The sequence below is a fragment of the Nelumbo nucifera genome, chromosome 4 (assembly GCF_055504915.1).
Source record: "Nelumbo nucifera cultivar China Antique chromosome 4, China Antique-T2T, whole genome shotgun sequence".
Classification (NCBI taxonomy): Eukaryota; Viridiplantae; Streptophyta; class Magnoliopsida; order Proteales; family Nelumbonaceae; genus Nelumbo; species Nelumbo nucifera.
This window is the reverse complement of record NC_142652.1, coordinates 34,781,188-34,801,740: the sequence shown is the minus strand read 5'-3', so window position 1 is coordinate 34,801,740 and position 20,553 is coordinate 34,781,188. Positions and strand designations below refer to the sequence as shown.

Here is a 20,553-nt window from a genome sequence, read left to right as displayed (position 1 = left end):
GATTAACTTGGAAGATGAAAGTTTGAGTGCTAGCTGAGATTCTGGGGTGTGAGGTTAAACAATGGCCATTGGAGTACTTAGGGTTACCTTTGCAAGGGAATCCAAGATCAGAAATCTATTGGAAGGCAGTGGTAAAGAGGTTTACAAGGAAGTTGGCACTGTGGAAGAGAAATTACTTATCCAAAGGTAGGAGAATAACCCTGATTAGACCAACTCTAGCAAACCTACAAGTCTACTTCCTGTCCACCTTTAGAATTCCAACTACAATAGCAGGAGAATTAGAAAAACTTATGAAGAATTTTCTCTAGGAACCTAGGGAAGAAAAGAGGGACCACCTAGTAAAGTAGGAACCAGTTAGCAAAACAAAGGAGAAGGGAGGCCTAGGTTTGGGGAACTTAGTTCACAGAAATACTTCTCTGTTAGTCAAGTGGCTTTGGAGGTTTCCATTGGAAAGAGACAGGCTGTGGCACAAGATTATAGAAAGCATTCATGGGCTGATGAACAATAGTTGGGATGTATAAGTTGCTCCCACATCATCCTCGAGCTCTACGTAGAAAGCAAAACAAGAGGTATATCCAATCTTTTTTAATCTCACTAGATTTGATGTGGGTTGTGGTTCTAGGGTGCTCTTTTGGAAAGACCTATGGTTGGATGATATTCCTTTTTATTCTTATTTCCCTGAACTTAATTCAATTTTACACTACAAGTTACAATCTATATCAAATTTTGTCACTTTTTCTCACTCTGGTCTGAGTTGGGATTTTGGTTTCAAAAGGGGTTTGAGGGATAACGAGTGTAAGTCCCTTATTTGTTTGCTTGACAAACTTAAATCAGTCTTTTTGGTTCAATCTTTGGAGGACACTAGAGTTTGGTCTACTTCATCGGATGGCACCTTTACCTGTGCTTCCTTTTTTAATACTCTTGTGCAAAATCCTGTTGGGAGTGAGAATTTCCCGGTGAAATAGAATAAGAGATTTGGAGCAAGCCCATTCCACCAAAAATTCAAGCTCTGTGTTGGGAGGTTTTTATTAGGAGGCTGAACACCTGTGACATGCTTCAAAAAAGAAGGCCAAATAAATGCCTCTCCCCTCATGTGTATTCTTTGTTTTACAGATGGTGAACCCCTACCCCATTTACTGATCCATTGCCCATTTGTGCTCTCTGTTTAGGAATCTCTCTGTTCTCTCTTTGGTTGCAGGTGGAGTACTCCCTAGGATGTAGTAAGCCTCTTCAACAAAGATTTCCCAAGGCAACCAACAAAAAGAAGAATGGTCATGTGGAAATCAATTAGGGCAGCAATGGTGTAGACTGTATGGGAGGAATGGAATGCAAGAATTTTCAATGAGACGTTCAGGTCAAATGAAGAATTAGTGGAGACCATAAAGATAAAAGTTGCATAATGGGTGAGAACACTTGAGCTCTTTCAAGATTTCTTGATTACAGACAGTAAGAGTGTGGAATGAAGTGGCACACTCTTCTAAGAAGAAAGAAAGAAAGAATTAAAGAAAGGTGGAGTGGAAGACCCCAGGTCTCAACAAAGTCAAGCTTAATTTTGGAGGGAGCTAGCTCTATAGGAAGCTTGGGGCAGAGACTGGTAGGAATTGGCGGTGTGATCAGAGACTACTCGAGAAAAGTATTAGCTATGTTTTCAGGACTCTAGGGGAAGGTGATTCTCTAAAGGCTGATTTAGCTATACTACAGGGTTTAAAACTTTCCAAGCAAGCAGATCTTAAGAATTTGGAGGTAGAAGGGGACTCAAAAGTAGTGATATTATGGACCAATTCAAGGGGTAATACACCTTGGATTTATAGACATCCCCTTACAGAAATTGAAAGCCTAGCAAGGGAACTCAATGCCTCATTCACATGGATCAGGAGAACTGCAAATGGGATGGCTGATTCATTAGCCAAACAGGGAGTTCATAGGCAGCAGCTGTTCTGGGCTTTAATGTAACCCTCTGTTGTGCAATGTCTGCTTTGTATTTGCTGTAATTATGTAACAGAATATTGTAATTAAATAAAATTCTCCTTTTTCTGATTAAAAAGAAAACAGTTAAATGGAAACATCCTTTTCCATTCAAGAAGTGGAAATATTAGAAATAGGAATTTTGTTTGATGAATGAAGAAACTTATTAAATCAGAAAATAACACCACTGAAGAGGCATGAGCTGTTACCTCTTCAGAGAAGTATTACATCAAAGTAAAACAGAGTTAACCATAAATAAAATTACAAAGCAGCCCAAAATAACTGCTCCCTTGTAGCCCTGCTTAGCTAACCCATCCGCTAAGGTGTTTGCTGATCTTCCCACCCATAGAGAGGTAACAGTCATATTTCTTGTAAGCCAATTTACAATCCTTAGAGATGGAGAGGTTTACGGGGAGGAAGCAAGGAAGGAGGGAGGTAACAGTAAGGGGAGGAAGGTTGGAGAGGAAAGAACTGAGGTGGGAATAGAGGAGAGGAAGGAAAGGCAGGTGGACAGAGATGAAGGGGATTCTGTAGGAAGGGTAGGGGTGGTGGAATCGGTGAGAGAAGACACGATAGCAGAATTTGTAGGGAAGTTGGGCTGTAGGCTGGAGGATTTGAACGAGTTGAAAGAAAGTTTACAGAAGAGGAAGATGCAGATCATAACAAAGAAGAGGAGGTTGAGTGAAGTAGAGAGACTAAAGAGAGATGTAGAAGGAGACAAGAAGCTCGAGGTAAAAGGAGATAGAAGGAAAGGGGGAAAGTAGCAGGTAGGTGGCAAGGGGTTTGTAAAAAGAAGCGGAATGAAGATTCTTAGTTGGAATGTGAGGGGAATTGGGAGTGCGAAGAAGAGAGCAACAATAAAAGAGGTAATAAGACGGTATGACCCAGACATTGTGCTGTTGCAAGAGTCTAAGAGAATGGAGTTTAGTGACAAATGGGCAAGGAGTGTATGGAAAGCCAGGGGGATTAGCTGGGTGGCGGCTCCATCGTGAGGTGCTTCCGGGGGGATTGTAACAATGTGGAAGAGGGATGTGGTTGAAGGGATGGAGGAGTTGATCGGAAAGTACTCGGTTTCCATGAAGTTTAAGCAGCAAGAGGATGATTATATGTGGGTGCTCACAAATGTTTACGGACCGAATGATTACAAAGAGAAAAAGGAGTTGTGGGAGGAACTGGCTGATGTTAGAGGGTTGTGGGATGGGCCTTGGTGCATGGGTGGGGACTTCAATGTGATAAGGTTCTCGGAAGAGTCCAATAAGATTAACTAGAGGGTGACAAAAAGCATGGGGAAGTTTAATAGTTTTGTGGATGCCTTTGAGCTTAAAGAGATTCCCCTAGCGCATAAGGCATTTACATGGTCAAATCTCCAATCTAGACCCATTTGCTCTAAGCTGGATAGATTCCTGTTCTCTTTGGATTGGGAAGAACACTGGGGAACCTTGGATGCTAGAGCTCTCCCAAGGGTGACCTCGGATCACTGACCCATAGTATAATGCAAGGAGGAAAGAAGGTGTGGAGGTCCTACCCCCTTTAGATTTGAAAATATGTGGTTACTGCATCTAGGGTTTACTAACAAAGTGAGGGAGTGGTGGCATGAGTGTAACCCGTCAATGGAGTGGAAGGGGATAAAATTTCATAAGAAATTACAATTCTTGAAAGCAAGAATTAAGGAGTGGAACTTGATGGAGTTCGGGAGGACAGAAGAAAGAAAGGGAGACTTGATGAAGAAGATTGAAAGCCTTGACTTTAAAGAGGAAAGGGGAGAATTTGGAGAGGAAGACAATGACCTCAGAAGAGAATTGAGAAGACAGTTAGAGGATTGCCTGCACAAGGAGGAAATTAGTTGGAGGCAAAAATCTCGGTGTAAATGGCTGCAAGAGGGAGATAGAAACACTAGGTATTTCCACTATCTAGCAGATGGCAGGAGAAGGAAGAACTTTATCTCCAAATTGGTAGTAGATGGAGTTGAGTTAGTATAGCAAGAGGAGATTGCCAGGGCCTGTGGGGAGCATTTCAAATCTATTCTTAGAAGGCCTGTGAGTAGAAGGGTGTGGGTAGAAGGTTTGGATTAGCCAGATGTAGGGGTGGAGAACAGGAGAAGGATGGAAAGAAGCTTTAATATAGAAGAGATTAAGGAGGCTGTGTTTTCTATGGATAGAACAAAAGCTCCAGGGCCGGATGGGTTTACAATGGCTTTTTATCAAGATTGTTGGGATATTTTGAAAGATGATCTCTTGCGGGTGTTTGAGGAGTTTTTCAGGAGAGGAATTGTCAATCCGGGTGTGAACTCTACATTTATAGCCTTAATTCCCAAAAAGAAAGATGCATCCCACCCGAAGGATTTTAGGCCAATAAGCTTGGTGAATAGCTTGTACAAGATCATTGCAAAAGTGTTGTCTTTGAGGCTGAAGAAGATAATTCCGAATATCACTGAACACTATCAAGGAGCTTTTGTGAGTGGAAGACAAATTATAGACCAGATTTTAACTGCTAATGAGTGTGGAGAACTTTAAGAGGGATAAGAAGAAGGGAGTGGTCTGTAAACTGGACTTGGAAAAGGCTTATGACCTGGTCGACTGGGAGTTCTTGAGGAAAGTTTTAACCAAATTCGGGTTTGGGGCTAGATGGTGCAAGTGGATCATGGGTTGTGTCCGGAATTGTCATTATTCAGTGCTAGTGAATGGGACAGTGGTAGATTTCTTTCCAGCCAGTGGGGGTATAAGACAAGGAGACCCCCTTTCTCCTTTCTTGTTCATTTTAATTGCGGAGGTTTTAGGGAAATTGATTCACAAAGCAGATTCTAGGGGGCTCATTAGAGGCTGGAGGGTTGAGAGGATGGAAACCCCCCTCACACATTTACAGTTTGTTGATGACACGATTCTATTTTGTGAAGGTGGTAATGTGAGGTTTATCAGGAATTTAAAGTCGGTGATACAACTGTTTGAGCAACTGTCCAATTTGAAAGTTAACCTTGGGAAAAGCTGTGTAGTGGGGGTGAATTTGGAGGAGGGAGAGATCAGAGAGAGTGCTGAAGTGCCTTTGAACTATCTAGGATTACCATTAGGTGATAATCCCAAGAGAGAGAGCTTCTGGAATCTGATGATGGAAAGGTTTGAAAAAAGATTGGTATCCTGGAAAAAGAATTACCTCTCTCTTGGCGGGAGAATTACATTAATTAAGGCCACGCTTGCTAACTTACCCATCTTCTTCATGTCAGTGTTTAAAATCCCAGTGAAGATTGCTAACAGATTAGAGAAGTTAATGAGAGATTTCCTGTGGGAGCCGGGAGAAGAGAAGAGGGATCATAGAGTTAGCTGGGAAATAGTGTGCAGGAGTAAGTCGTGTGGTGGTTTGGGGATGGGGAGTATTAGGAGAAGGAATATGACTCTGCTGGGGAAGTGATTGTGGAGGTTTCCTATGGAAAAGGAGAAGCTATGGGCTAGAATAGTGGCAAGTATTCATGGGCTGGAGCACAACGGATGGGATGCTGGAATTAGAGCTAGGATCACAAGCAATTCTCCTTGGAAAGCCATTCATGACCTGCTACCAGTTTTCATTCCTAATATCAGGTATGACTTGAATTCCGGTAACTCCATAAAATTTTGGGAACAAACCTAGGTGGGGAGCGCTCCTCTAAAGGATCAGTTTTCGTCTTTGTACGCTCTTTCTGATTTGAAAAATGAGCTGATCTCGTCTTTCACCACCCCGTCCTCTTCCACTTCTGGGATTGGGTGGAACTTGAGTCTAAGAAGGGATTTAAGGGATTCAAACTTCGACTGTATTTCGAGCCTTCTTGCACTTCTTGATAATGTTGTCTTAGACCCCACTAGGGCGGATTCTAGAATTTGGACACCTAACCCCAATGGCATTTTCTCTTGTGCTTCGTTCTTCAAAGTCTTAAGTCAGTCCACCAGTCCTACCCAGTCCCCTTTTCCTGTTGGTGAGGTTTGGTGCAGAGCTATACCTCCTAGGGTTGGTAGTTTTTGTTGGGAAGCCTATCTAGAAAGAATCAACACTGGTGATCTACTCCAAAAGAAGAGACCCAATACTTGCTTGTCACCTCAGTGGTGTGTTATGTGTAAAGCAAATGGGGAGACTGGTCTTCACCTAATGGTGTCGTGCCACTTCGCGAGGTCATTGTGGGATTGGGCTTTCTCCTTATTTGGATGCAGCTGGAATCCCCCATCAGACATGCAGGGCCTTTTCGCCCCTTCCTTCTTCAGATGGCGGTTAAAAAAGGGGAAGGACAATGTGGAGAGGACTAAGGGCTGCAGTATGTTGGACACTATGGGAAGAAAGGAACTCCAGGATATTCTCAGAAACTCAGAGAGGGGCAGCAGATTTGAGGGTTATCATACAGTTTAGGGCGGTACAATGGCTGAAATCTCTGGAAATATTCACAGATTACACTGTGGATGATATGTTGAGGAAGTGGGGTGAAATTGCAAGTTGCACGCAGACCAAGTCAGTAATGAGCGTGGCTTGGACCCCCCCACCTAGTGGATTCTTGAAATTAAACTTTGATGGATGTAGTAGAGGAAACCCGGGACAATCAAGGATAGGGGGTGTTTTTAGAGATGAAAATGGGGTCATCTCTGCTATGTTCTCAGGCCCAATTGGAGTGGGTGACTCCCTTAGAGCTGAGATATGTGCAGTTATGGAAGGAGCCCGAAAAGCTAAGGAATTGAACATCAAGAAACTTATAATTGAAGGGGATTCAGAGGTGGTGATAGGGTGGCTGTCCAAAGAACAAAATGATCTTTGGAAGTATAACAATGAGAAGAGGAAATTCAAATGGCTAGTGCGGGAAATGGAAGTTAAGACATGTTGGATTAAGAGATCAGCTAATTCCCTAGCTGACGGTTTAGAAAAACAAGGGGCAGAAAGGGATTCCTTGTTTTGGGCTAAGTTGTAATGTTAGTGTCCTTGTATCTTTGTATTTTCTTCTTTCCTTTCTTGAAGTTCTTTGTAACTCTTGGAAGATAAGTGTGTTTGTCTTCCACTTGTAAATTTTCTACTGATGAATTAATGAAAGTGTTATTGATCAAAAAAAAAATTTACTCTCCTTAATAAATCTCTGTGTTGCCACATGGCTAAAGCTGGGTCTTTCAACCATCCCACAACAATTTGAGAGTCTCCTTCAACTACCAAGCGTTGAACTCCTAATTGTTCTGCAATCTGAATACCTTGTACCGCAGCTAAAATCTTAGCTCTATTAGAGTCTCCAATTCCCACAGGGCCTGAAAACAAGGCTAATATGTTGCTCTCCATGTCCCTCAGCACCCCTCCTATCCCCGATGGACCTGGGTTTCCTTGGCTGCTGCCATCAAAGTTCAGCTTTACCCATCCTTCAGGCGGAGGGGTCCACACTACAGATTCCCTTGTCATCAAAGTTGACAAGAACAAAACACAGAAGTTCTCTTCTACCTTGATAATTTTTTTCTACGTTGTTGTCCAAAAAATGAACAATACAGAATTTAACTATATTTGTAAATCTATGCCTTGACAAACAGTTTTGACACGAGTTAAGATAACAACATAGATAGAGTGGCCAATCTGGAAACCCAATGGAACATAGATAGAGTGGTCTCTTAAGGGTCTTACAGAATCTGAAATCCACCAGAAGACCCTCCCTCCATCAATTATTGCAAAGGGTATTCATTTTCTGATCAAGCCTGACAGTAGAGATTGTCTATGGAAGATAATAGCACAATATTCCTATTGAGTCTATTTACCTCAATGCATTGATAAACTGGCAACCAAGTGATGCAAGCATGGAAAAAGGCAAAGAAAGCATGAAAAAATTAATCAAGTTTCTTCAAATTCCTCCAGCAGTGGCAAATTTTAAGTATTTCTTAAAGAGTTATTAGATTTTTGAGGAGTTAAATTTGCAAACTTTTCAGTTTTCTTTCAGCTATTTTTCAGAGTCAAAACTTGTCCATTTTACATGATTTTAGTGTCATTAGATGGTTTATTCAGTTACCTATCCAATGGAGCCAGAATCTTGTAAGTCCATTGTATTTGACAGTTTTTTTGACAAGTACGGGCACGTTTGATTCATGGGAATAGGGGTCTGGAATCAGAATCAGAATAGGAATGGGCCATTCCGATTCCAACTGTTTGGTTGGACGGAATCGGAATCCCATTCCCATTCCTGGTGGAATGTCGTTCCACCATTTGAGGGAATGGCCATTCCCTCCCCCTCCCTATGAAGGTTCTCTATCGAATCCAATGCTCATTGGACAGCTATAATCACAAGCAAATATGGTTCTTTTTTAAAGATTCTAGGATCCCATTCCTTCCAAATACACCACAAAATTACTGCTTTAGTGCATCTATATAGAATCTTTTCTCCCTTCTTGACTAGCGAGAAAAATGAAGGAATGAAAAGAATTCCCATATCACCAAGGGCTGGGGGAATTCACCTGCCACCATACAAGGAAAGGAAAATTCCCAAATTCTGGATGCAAGGGGACAGGAAATAAGCAAGTGAACTACCTCTTGAACCTTCTCTTTTGAAAATTTTGCAAGTACTGATTTTCAAATGAACTACCTCTCAACAAAAAAAAAACACACCTAATCTTAGGTGGTATTGGTTCACCCCTGATGGTGCTCGCAAAGAAAAACCCTCTAAGATTGAGGTCCATATATAGGCAAGAAAAGAAAGAGGCACATGAGAAAAGACCTGAAGAATTAGCTGTCCAAATTCTGGCATCAAAGTTGAAAAACAACAAAAAATGAACTTTTTTAAAACATCTAAGAGAATCCACAGAAGCTCTAGTATTCAAGACTATCCCAACCATTGACCAAATAACCCATGAATGCTGTTGATTATTATGCCACAATATGTGTGAGTCCAAAGAGAACCTCCAGAGCCATTTTCCTAGCAAAAACGAGTTTCCAAGCCTAATAAATCCCAAATTCAGATTACTGAGCCAAGGAACCAGAACATGACAAATGAGAAGCAAGAACCTTTGTCATGGTATCCTCATTTCTTCATCTAGTAAAATAAGAAATGGAATATTGGAATATCAAGTGAAACTTCCTCTTCCTTCAGGTAGGCAATGAGGTGTGCATCTGTTAGCCAGCCCTCTCCATAGTTATAACAACATCATATGGGACTTTAAATGCATCAAGAAATTATCAACTATTGGCAGGCCAATGAATAAACTCAACAAATTGACAGGCCAATGAATAAACTCAACAAACAAACCACATAATTTTCGGCCCTGTGCTCAACTAGAGAAAAATCCACTCTTCAAGTAAATTGCACAACTCATGATTTTTTTACAAGAAAACCAAAAAAAAATTGTTAATGTACACATGATTTTGTGAGCCAGATTTTACTTTTAATTTTAGGAAGCTTATTGTTTTATAATTGATCATTAATTTTTGTTATCACAGAGAGAGAGAGAGCATGGAAAGAAACAAACAAAAGTTTAAGGGTTAAGCTGGGAGGAGAATTTTCCAACCAAAAGGGAACAAGCTCTTACAGAACTTTTCCCTTCTTTGTTTCTGATAACTCAAGATAGAGAAGCCCTGATCATGGATTGTTACTGTATAGTCTCTTGGACCCCAAGTTTTAGAAGGAATATAAACAACTTGGAGCTAGATCATTTAATGGAGATGCTCCAACTGATTCAGAATCATAATCCATATGTGCGGGTGTCTGATTCATGCTACTGGTGTTGGGAGAGCAGTGGCACGTTTTCGATGAAATCCCTGTACAGAAATCTGTGCATAGAAGATGTTGATAAGTTCCAGCTGACAGAAGAGTTTTGCCCTGTCCAAACTTCAAAGATAAATTCTTTGTCTGGTCTTATTGATCAAAAAAAAAATATTCTTTGTCTGGCCAGCAGTGATGGAAAGTGTTTAGTCCAAGACAAGTTTTAGCCCGAGGAATAGTTTTGGATCAGTTGTGCTGTATTTTATGCTCTGATGAGTTGGAAACAGCCAACCACCTTTTCTTGCACTGCCCATCTTCTTATAAGATGTGGAGTGTTATCTTAGACACATTTAGATGGGCTGGCTGCCTCCCTCAGTCCATTCAGTCTTTTTTGCTCAGTCAGAATACCAAAGGTCTAAGGAAAAGAGGCAGATTGGTGTGGGATTTGACACCGAGGGCTGTGTTTTGGTGCATATGGAAGGAGAGGAATGATCAGATCTTTGAAATCTGCCTCTCAACTCTCAAGCAAGCAAACTTTGCTGGACAGAATTAAAGGAATGTTGTGCTCATGATCAGCCCATAAGGAATTCAAAGGATTGGCTGCAATGGATCTTTTGACAGGGATATTTTGTTCTCGTGTTGGTATCTTGCTAACATTTTGTATAGTCTATACACAAATGGGTGTAAATCATCTATAGTCTGATCAGGTCTAACAAGTTCAGATGTAATCACTTAATCCTTTTGTTTTTAGTATAATGCCTTTGTTGAGACACAAATAAAGGGAATACAAGTGTACAAGAAAAGGCCATGCCAGCCTTTAAGGAATGTAACTAACAGCCAACCACTAGAACAAACTAAATAACAAACTGGACAAGTGGAGAGGCTGGTATAACAGAATTGTAACAGAAGTATATAAATAAGGAAAGGAAGCTAGGAGGGGAATTATTGATTATCCCTCTATCTATCTATCTATCTATCTATCTATAACTAAATAACAAACTGGACAAGTGGAGAGGATGGTATAGCAGAATTGTAACAGAAGTATCTCTCAGCTTCCTCGAAAGAGTCCCTGAGTTAGGCAGTTCCTAACAGCCTTACCTTTTGAAAAAAAAGGCAATCGAACTATCCCTTTTAAATAAGGTAGGCATGCAATAGTTTTACAGCTTTCCAATTTACAAAGGTAAATTTATATAAGAACTAGTTCCTTTTGTTCCACCTCTGATCTCTACAAGTGAGCTAAACATGTAATAAAGATATGTTTCCTGAGTAGTAGAAGAATTTTTTCATGTATGAGCCCATGCTCCATTATCCCATAGTGTATTAAGGTATAAACCCATGTTGTCTAAGTTGAGGTGTGAGATCTCTATTTTCCCCTTCTCATTTTTTTTCTTGAGTATCTTGCTGCTCCTGATAATTTCCTTATTTTTTGCAGTTCAACTGTTCAAGATCTGTTTACGCACTTCATTAATTTTTTGTTGTTACTATGGCACTTCCTTGATTTTCTTTTTATTGATAGACCTTTCTTGATTTTCTCTTCTTGTATGCAAAGATAAAACTCTATGAGAAAAAAGAAAAGGGGATAAGAAATACAGTTTCAGTATGAACAAGGGACAAGCACCAACACTGATACAGGAGGAAATTTACATTGAGGAATGCATTCCTTCTGTGCAACTTAATGAGAGGTCACTCATTTAGCTCACCATTACTCATTAGTCATCTGATTGGCCCCACACAATAGCTGAAGTCTTTCCAGTGATGGGGGGAACTGCCACAGAACTTCACTCCCACCAACAAGCTATCCAATCACAGACGGTCTAGAAGCCTCACTATTAGATTAATCATCAGTAATTTTTTTCAGTTGATCAAGATATCCATTAGAACAGGATATGGGACAACTCCCACAGAATTCCAAGTCCTCATTAAGCTATCTATTCACAACCAAGAAATGGCCCACAACCAAATTTCCCTAAAGCCACAACCAAGTCAGATGCATCCCCCTGCAACTTTTTAACGACTCAAACATCTCAACAGAAACTGTGACAGAATCCCAAGTTCTTGTGTATTTGCAAGTGATCTTAATCTCACAGCAAAAGATAACCTGCCAAAGCCTCTGCAGCTCAATAAACTTGAATAATCACCAGATGGCAGTTTTCAGAAAAGGGCAAACAACAAAAAAGCACAAGAAACCCCTATGTAGAAGATCACGCCTCTTTGTGCTTAACACTGCTTGAGTTATATATTGCTTAAGTCTGAAAAGCAGGGGAGTCACATTTAACCAGAGGAAGTTTCTGTTCCTTTTTTCTCCTGCTGCTGTTGTAGACTGGTGAGAAAATATCCACCTCCACAAAAATCAAAAAAAATAAATAAATAAATAATAGCCACCTGCACCAAAAGGAACTTCATGAACTGGACGTAGAAGAGAATAGGAAAAAGGTAAAATGATTTCAAACAAAATATTTTCAAGACTTCGAGTAAAGGGAGGGTCAGCGATATTTAGCCAAAAGCTTTTCCACTCAATTCTTGCTAGGCCAAAGGGTGCAACAAAAAATAATCAAACCAGCTTTTTAAACTCTTAACTCAATGCAATACTTCTTAGTGTTTCTGATCCAGAAAAAAAGTTGAATAGCCATCTAACTACTTACGCGTTGGACATATTTGAATACGATATGGACAATCGAATAAAATTTCCATTGGTTCTTATTGTTTTCGTTGTATAGGCAACTATTACACATTTTAAATACAGCGGAAGAGATAAGATAATTACTATGACAATGAACGACAGTAGAGAAATAAATAGTTGTAAAAGATCCATACCCATTTCGGCTGATGAGTCACCATTCTGTAGACAGGACCTGACCTGGACACTCGGACTCTGATCCCTTGATAGTGTACTCCCAGTCGACATGCTATCGCAATTGCTGCCATTGCCAATCCAACTACCAGGTGAAGCATTGTCCTTATTAAGTTTCTGAACATCTTTCTTCTTGCCAATGTTCTTCCCGGAAGCTGCCGATGAGGAAGTCGAAGGCGAAGACCCATCGGTAGCAGGCCTCGATAAATTGCTCGCACCATTCAACCCCTTGTCCCCGCGGAACCCAAAGAAGCTCTCCAGTGGCAACGGCCCTGATCTCGTCTTTATCCTATTCAACCCAAGTGACGATGCCAGAAGTGGCGCGACCGCCGAAGGCCCCTCTTTCACCTCAGGCATTTTCCGCAATTTCGAAACCGAACTGGAAGCATTACTAGAAACTGCCGCCGAAGTCGACTTCAATGGAGCTTGAACTTCCTTCCCCTTGATCTCCTTCTTCTTCTGCTGCTGCTGCTCCGGCTGCGGCTGCGGCTGCTTCCTGCCATCTTTGACATGCGTTTGACGACACCCAACACCAAAGTTCCCGCCACTGGGACCGATCTGCTGATCATCCTTCGTGGATTTGACCTTCTTCTTCTCGGATCTGTTGGGCGAATCTGAACTTAGGGTTTTGGGACTGTTCGATCCATCGGGGCTTGAAGAATCTGATTTCTTAGAGGAGAAAAATCTCCCCTTGAAAACCATTTTTGCCTCCTCCCCTTTTTTAGACAATCCTGCAGCCCTAGCAGAGATGCAGGGCTGCTGAATGAATCATGGAAACCCACTTGAGTTCCTAGTCAGAGAAATCAAATCCCCCTTAATTCCAGAGATCAACAACAACAAGAAGATACAAAGAAAGAGGGGGAAACCGGGTGGAAGTGTGGAACTGGGGGGGGAGGGCTCTGAACTCTGAAAGTCCAAGGAATTTCTCTCTTACCAGGACCAGAGATAATGAAAAAATTAGAAGAGAAATGGGCTGTAGATGTGCCAAAGAATACGGTATGACTGGATATACTGCCTTAAAAATGACCGGTGGAACTATTAATTCATGTATAAATTTACAATATCGGAAATTTTTTTCTTCTTCCTGAATTGACTCTGATGTCCTTGGTTTAGTGTGAACTGTCTGACATGTCCCTAATTAGGGGTGGACCCTCAAGTCTCAAATTCAACTCTCAACTTCTCTAGGTGGTTGGGTCCGGTGGCACGGTCAGGCCATTCACACCTTGGTTTCTTCTTTCGTGACGAATGGTTGCAACCTGAGGCTGTTGGAAATTTTAACTTGCCACGTGGCAAAAGTCGGTGAAGGAGGACCTACCGCCCATTTTGATCCCGCGCTCGTGAGTAGAAATAGCCTATAGGGTTAAAATCGTTTAATTCTTGAAAAGTGAAGGTACGTTGAAACTTGAGAAATGGACCTCTCTCGGTTTTCAAAATTCAAACCCCCGTTGAGCATTTCTTTTACCGGGAGAATTAAGTAATTTTGCTTCTACACTAATCCAAACATGGCTAGTGGAGAATACAATTATACAAATATAGGAAGCAAAAACATGAAGATGCGCAATGGTGAATCTGTGAATCATTTTCTTTTATCAATCTTGTTCGTTTAAGTTTTAGCCTTAGACCTAAGCTTTTTCTTTGAAGTTTAATCCCTCTCTCTCTCTCAACTTGGGTTGGGTTGAGCATTTAAGCATTTGTTCAATGGGCTTGCATACTAACCTAAGCCCAAACCCATAGAAGTTTTTCAAATACTCACTTCTTTGCATGGGTATTTGTAAATCTTCACTTCTTTGCAAATACTTTTCTCCAATGCCAAGTAACGGTGGCTCACATAGTTAAGGGATGTTCTATGGTGTGGATGAGAAATTGATGGGTATAGACTGGTTCACACTACACTCTGTAATAAGGATCAATCAACACCACATTAGAGTCCATAACTGTTATAAACTATGGACAAACTATGTGGACTGGACTAGTCCACACCCATAGTGTTGTTCTGTAAGTGTTGTGTGGACGAACCCACACCACACTTTTTGATTCCATGTATCTTATATACATTCATGAATTATCTACACCAATGTTTTAAAAAATGACTCATAAACGGAATCATTCTAGCCACCAGTTTCCAGGTTGACGACCTGACCTTCCGGTTCGAACGGACGGCCCATTCTAACAAACAAATTACAAATAAAAAAATGGTCAAAAATAGTTGAACGAGTCGATGGTTTGAGCGCTTGGGTCAATCGGTTGTTGACTTTTTCAACAGTTTTTGCCCAAAAACTGGATTTGGGGTAAAACAAAACCACTTGCCCGTACGGTTCCCTGGCCGAATAGTCTGACCGTCCAAGTCAACGGCGGTTCGAAAACCTTGATTTACACAGTTAATCATAAATATCTAATTTTTTTATTTTATATGATAAATATATTGAAAATGCATCAATGAATTTATATTAACCAATAAATATTAATTTTTTATAAAAACAATAGTAAAATAACTAAAATTTTAAAAAATATATTTTAAATATTTAAAAATATTATTTTATTGATAAAAACATTAAAAATTAAAATAATTAATATTTTTTGATACAAATATTAAAATGTGAAATAGACAATAGGGTTTTAGCCTTTAAGGGAGAGTGTGAAGCAAGGGATCAAAAATAGTGTGGGCGGGCACTAACCACGAGTTTTCGCCGTGGATGAGAAATTGGGGTGTGGACCAATCGAACGGCTATTCATCCCGTGGATGGTCCCAAAACGGTTCCATCCACAAGATGAACACTATGTCGAACACCGCCTCAATCGATACGTTAGTTGACTTGTTTCAGTGGGATTCGATTCCCACAAGCCATAACCACTAGCTTTGGGGAGAGAGATTATTAGTGTGTTGTTGCGTATTTAAAACAAATTGGGATCTGCTCCTCACATAGGGTGTCTCACAACAATCTTACAGGCACATCCCACCGTGCATTGGGAACATTTCTCGTAAATAATAATACATAAGTACGGAAGATGTTCCTTATGCACGACAGAATGTGCATGTGAAGTCGGTGTGAGGCACCATGTGTGAGGAGCAAATCCAGTCACCTTTAAAACACCCCTATAGGGGATTCGGATATATCGTCAAAATCTATATCTATACTATTAATAAAAGCATAAATCCATTTTTTTTTCTGGACTTTTCATTGGACTAATTCTACCCCCATTTGTCTAGCATTCGATGAACAATATTGAGGTTATATTTGTCATTCCAATCAGACACGTGGCATTCTAATCATGCATGAAAAAGAATTTCAATTGCATGTAAAGTTCAAATTTAGTTATGTCTAGTTTGTTATATATGGGTTAGCCAGGTTCCTCAATTTTAGGAAAGAAAAAGCTCAATAGTATTTATCATTCCAATTTCAAAACATTTCTTCCCACCATTTGGACACCTGTCAACCCAGTTTCAAGAACATGATAGTGGGTATGCGCGTTATAAAAAGTGACCCACTTTAATCAGAAGCTGTGTTAACCGCGCACTTATGAGGTTCAAATCACCTGTCCGACGCCAACGACCGTTGTAGCAGACACACCGAAGGTATTCCACATCCTTCAATGAAATCACTGTATGAATAAGCGTTGAATCGTCAAAAGTCTCAAGTCCCGAACAGTAACTATATGTATTCCTTTCAATCCATCGTCTCTCTCTCTATATATATTTTTCTTAATCTTAGCTGCTATTGTAGTAGATTGATTGATATTTCGAGAATGAGGGAAGTTGTTCCGAGTGAGTAACAACTTAATCTGAATTATGAAGTTCGCAGTCTTTTTGTTCTCGATTCTGATCTTGGGAGGTGGAATATGGCCGGAAAACAGAGCGAGCACTGACTGTGAAAAGTTCCTCGAGAAATCCATTATCGCTCTGGGGTGTTTCTCTTGTTGATGTCTCTCGCCAGACTCATAGGTGCGTGATACAGGTCTCATGGCTTCTCTGGATTTACCTCTATGTGATGTTCCTCCTCATTGTTCTTCTTTTATGCTTCATGATCCTTGCTTTCGTGGTGACTAACAAGAGTGCAGGAGAGGTTCTGTCGTATAAAGGGTATAAGGAGTATAAATTAGGGGACTATTCAAATTGGTTGCACAAGAGGGCTAACAACAACAAAACTTGGAACAAGACCAAGAGTTGTTTGATGAATAGTTACGTCTGCAATAGCCTTAGTGATGCCACCAACACGGTTGAACAGTTTTATGCTCGACACTTGTCATCAATTCAGGTGTGTAACATCATTCCCTTGTTCATATCGTTTTATTTATTCTTTGTGTACAAATCTGAATGTGGGTACTTTTATTTTATTTTTTTTCAGAATCCGTTTCATCTATATCAGCTTTTTTTTTTCTTCCCTTTTCTTTATCAACTTTAGGGATTTTGATCATGAAACTTTTTGGTAAATCCCCTCCCATTTTTGGATTTCCTACCTCTATCTTCCTGTTTGATAGCATTATTCCTTGAAACAGACATTTGAGAAAATTTCCTTCACTCCTGGTACAAATTACAGTGGTTTGGGTATCTACCATCTATCACCACGACAATATGACTGAATTTTCACTGCATTTTTATAACTGGGTTTTATTAGAAAACTACTGATTTGAATTTTCTTTTTGACTAATTGCTCAACATTGGGTTTGTAAAATATTGGTTTTTGTTATTTCTCTTGCTATTTCAATTTTGATACCTCAATCTTTCCTGAGATACCATTTAGATTATAAGTTCAGTTTTCTACAGTTCACTTTGCCAGAATGTTGTTCTTTGCTTTCAGCGTTTTGCCATGAAAATGGCTCATGATATGAGCCATCAATTTTCTATCCCTCTTGTCTAAGCACACAGCGAGCATATATGTCATTTACTCTCACTTCATAAACTGTCCACTAATAGCTGTTCAGAAATTATCGTTCAAAACTACTCATGAATTATAAATAATTTTGTCTTAGAGATACTATCACGTGCAAATGCATGTATGTGTTTACTAGTATCAATAAAAGGACTAACTTTGCTATGGCAGGTTATCTTTATATTCAACCTATGCTATACAACTATTAATGACTTTTAGACATCTTAATTGTTTTTTCTACTGGTTGCTATTATTGTTTATGAGAGCCTCACCCAAAAAATGGAGTGGTTTTCTTCTTTATTTTTCTTTTACTTTTGTATTTTTAAATGTCAAAAATATGATTTATCATTTTTAAGGCAAATGGGTTTATGATGGTGCTAGAAAGACATGGTATAAAAAAAATTTATAGATTTTATTTTGGACAACATGATTCTTAAAAGTGAAATTTTATTCATAATAGGGTAATATTAGGAAGAAAGAATATAAAGAAACTTTTTTTCCATGTTTTATTCTTTAGTGACAAATATTTAAAAAGCATGATAGTAGTTGTGCAAGATTTAGGATTTAGTTATTGATGGAGGGAGATTTGGCCCGACCCCTTGGCCATGCGACACGTGGAAGCAACCGAGAGTGACATGGCAGAAGCGCCAGTTCGGCACGGCAGCGGGCCCACAACCCGAGCTCCGAGGAAAGGAGTCCCGAGCTCCCCAAAAAAGGAACCCACGACCCGAGCTCCCCAAGGAAGAACCCGAGCTCTCCCTTAGAGGTCCTGAGCCTTACAAGGAGCGCAAAGGGCAAAAACCTGAGCTGACCCACCACGGGGCAGTTCGGGCCACACTTCTATCCGAACTCAAGACTTCACCTGGCACACCACTTTGGCTCCAAGTCACCTAACTGAACAACCGTACCTGACGCTCAGGAAGCCCGTACACGGAGGCGGCGCGCCTGAATGATTAGGGGTCCTACACATGACAGTCGCCCTCCAACGGCCACCTGCCACTGCCATCTCAGATGTGGCAGAGACAGCCCTGACAAGGCAACTGACAGAGGTTATGACACCCGAACCGGCATCTGGCAGGGATGATGACACCCGATCTGGCGGAGGTGATGATGTCCAATTTGACAGAGGTATGGGAGTGAGTGTACAGGGTGATTATAAAAGGCCCCCATCTCCCAAAGAAGGAGATATGTGATTCTTGTGCTTTCTGATCTTGAAGTCCCTCATTTCCCTTGCCTTCTCAAGAGGACTAACTTGAGCTTCGGAGTGTTCCAACTGGGTTCCTCCCCGGAAGTCTCCAATTTCTTCCTTGTTTCAGGCATCTTCGGCTCTGTCAAAGGCAAGGTGATTGGCAGCTAAGACCGACCGGATTGCGCATCATCATTTGGTGTCGTCTGTGGGAAGACTTCAAAAAGCCTCCCCTAACCTTTAACTCTCTCTCTCTCTCTCAAAGAAACCTTAGCTTCCATGGCTTCCTCCAGCAGCAACAGACACAACGCCGACTTGAATGTTGTAAGGGAACACCCTCAACCTGCCACTGTATGTATCGAACAGTTCACCATCCCCCTCTCGACGGACGGAATCTCTAGCCTCAATGCACCGAGTGCGGTGGCACCTGTGAATGTTCCCCTTCCCCCCCTATCGAGACAACTTTCGCCGAACCAACTGTTGTCCCTCTGGCGACCAGCCAGAACTAGCTTGATGACTTGCTGCAGTGCATGCGGGCAATGCAAGCCCAAATGCAGCAGTTCCAGCAACATCAGCTCTACCAGCAGCAAGTACTAGACCACATTTCCCAGCATCACTACCAACAACAGTTCCCCCAACTGCCTCTGAACCAACCATAGCTCCCACCTTGGCACCCTGCTCCGAAGTCGGTCAAGCCCTCCCCTCAGGGCAGGCGCCTTCACAGAGGGGAAGCCTCCCAACTTCAGAACCCCTCCAGGAGCCAGGCCTCATCCCCGGGCAGGAGGGAAAGACTAACTGCCCCCGCCTCGCAGCTCGCCGGCGGATCAGGAACCTCCTTGCCGATCAAGTCAGCACCTTGGCACTCTAAGTTCGAGCTCCCACTCATAGAGAACCAATTCGGCGTCCTGGCCGCGGACTACCAACAGTCTGGGCTGATCGAGCTCGGCAACACCGAGGCAAGTAGCGCCAATACCAGGCGTTCTAAGCAGCAACGAAGACGCCGGCGAAGTCGCCGAACTACCACCCGCATCCTGCCCGAGCTCCGACGTAAAGAAGAAACAAGCTCGGACAAGGTAAAGTTGCCCCTATTTTTTCAGTTCCTTCCCCCCTGTCATCAGAACTCCTTGCGATTCCCATGCCCAAAGATTTCAAACTCCCTTCCCTAGACAAGTATGATGGGTCCTTTGACCCCCATGACCACGTCGATGCTTTCTAGTCCCAAATGCACCTGTCGAGGGCCAGCGAGTCCTGCATGTGTGTGGCCTTCACTACCACCTTCAGGGGAGTGGCCCGCACCTAGTACAGGAACCTGGCCCTCGAGTCGATAAGAAGCTGGACCCAGTTCGTGCAAACCTTCACCGCGCACTTCATTACTAGCAAGCGGTGCCCCCGAACCGAGGAGAGCCTCATCGGAATAGTCTAGAGGGAAGGAGAGTCCATTCGGGGCTATATCAAACGGTTCAATGACGCGTGCTTGCTGATACCGCGCCTAGACCCCGCGGTATAGCTCGCGGCAGCCAAGAGGGGTGTGCACACAAGGAGTTCAGGTGGCACATGGTAGTCAACCAGCCCGCGACCGTAGCTGAATTCCTCAAGCTCGCGGACAAATTCATAAGAATAGAGGAGGAGATCAACCAAAGGATTGAAAGCGGAAACAAAAAAAGGAAGAGGGAAGGCGAACCCTCCAACCCAGATGACAGGAGGAAGAAAGACCCATCTCGGGGGACGAAGCCAAGCCTGCCGTTCCAAGCTCCCTTAGCAGGTCGGACAGACTACACGCCCTTAAACGCGAAGCGGGCCGAGATCTTAATGACGATCAAAGACGCCCTGTACGTGAAATGGCCACCTCGTCTAAAGGGAAACCCAAACGAGAGGAATAAAAACTTGTACTGCAGTTTCCATAGAGACCATGGTCATTGCACCGAACATTATAATAATCTCCACGATGAGAAAGAAGAACTTATCCGTTGCGGGTACCTAAGAAATTTTGTATAGCATAATAATAATAACAACAATA

General features: G+C 41.7%; 1 protein-coding gene and 1 pseudogene across 2 annotated transcripts in view; one reads left to right on the top strand and one right to left on the bottom strand.

Annotated features, from left to right (window-relative positions):
- The window catches only part of LOC104607378 (Protein kinase superfamily protein), a 48,640-nt gene extending 35,170 nt beyond the window's left edge, over positions 1 to 13,470 (bottom strand). For both annotated transcript variants that reach the window (XM_010273015.3, XM_010273016.3), the window contains exon 1: positions 12,446 to 13,470. In XM_010273015.3, coding sequence (XP_010271317.1) covers positions 12,446 to 13,184 — 739 coding nt within the window. In that variant the 5' untranslated portion in view covers positions 13,185 to 13,470. The remainder of the gene's footprint in view (positions 1 to 12,445) is intronic.
- Positions 13,431 to 17,446, top strand: LOC148792157 (tetraspanin-8 pseudogene; annotated as a pseudogene).
- Positions 17,447 to 20,553: the final 3,107 nt, after the last annotated feature.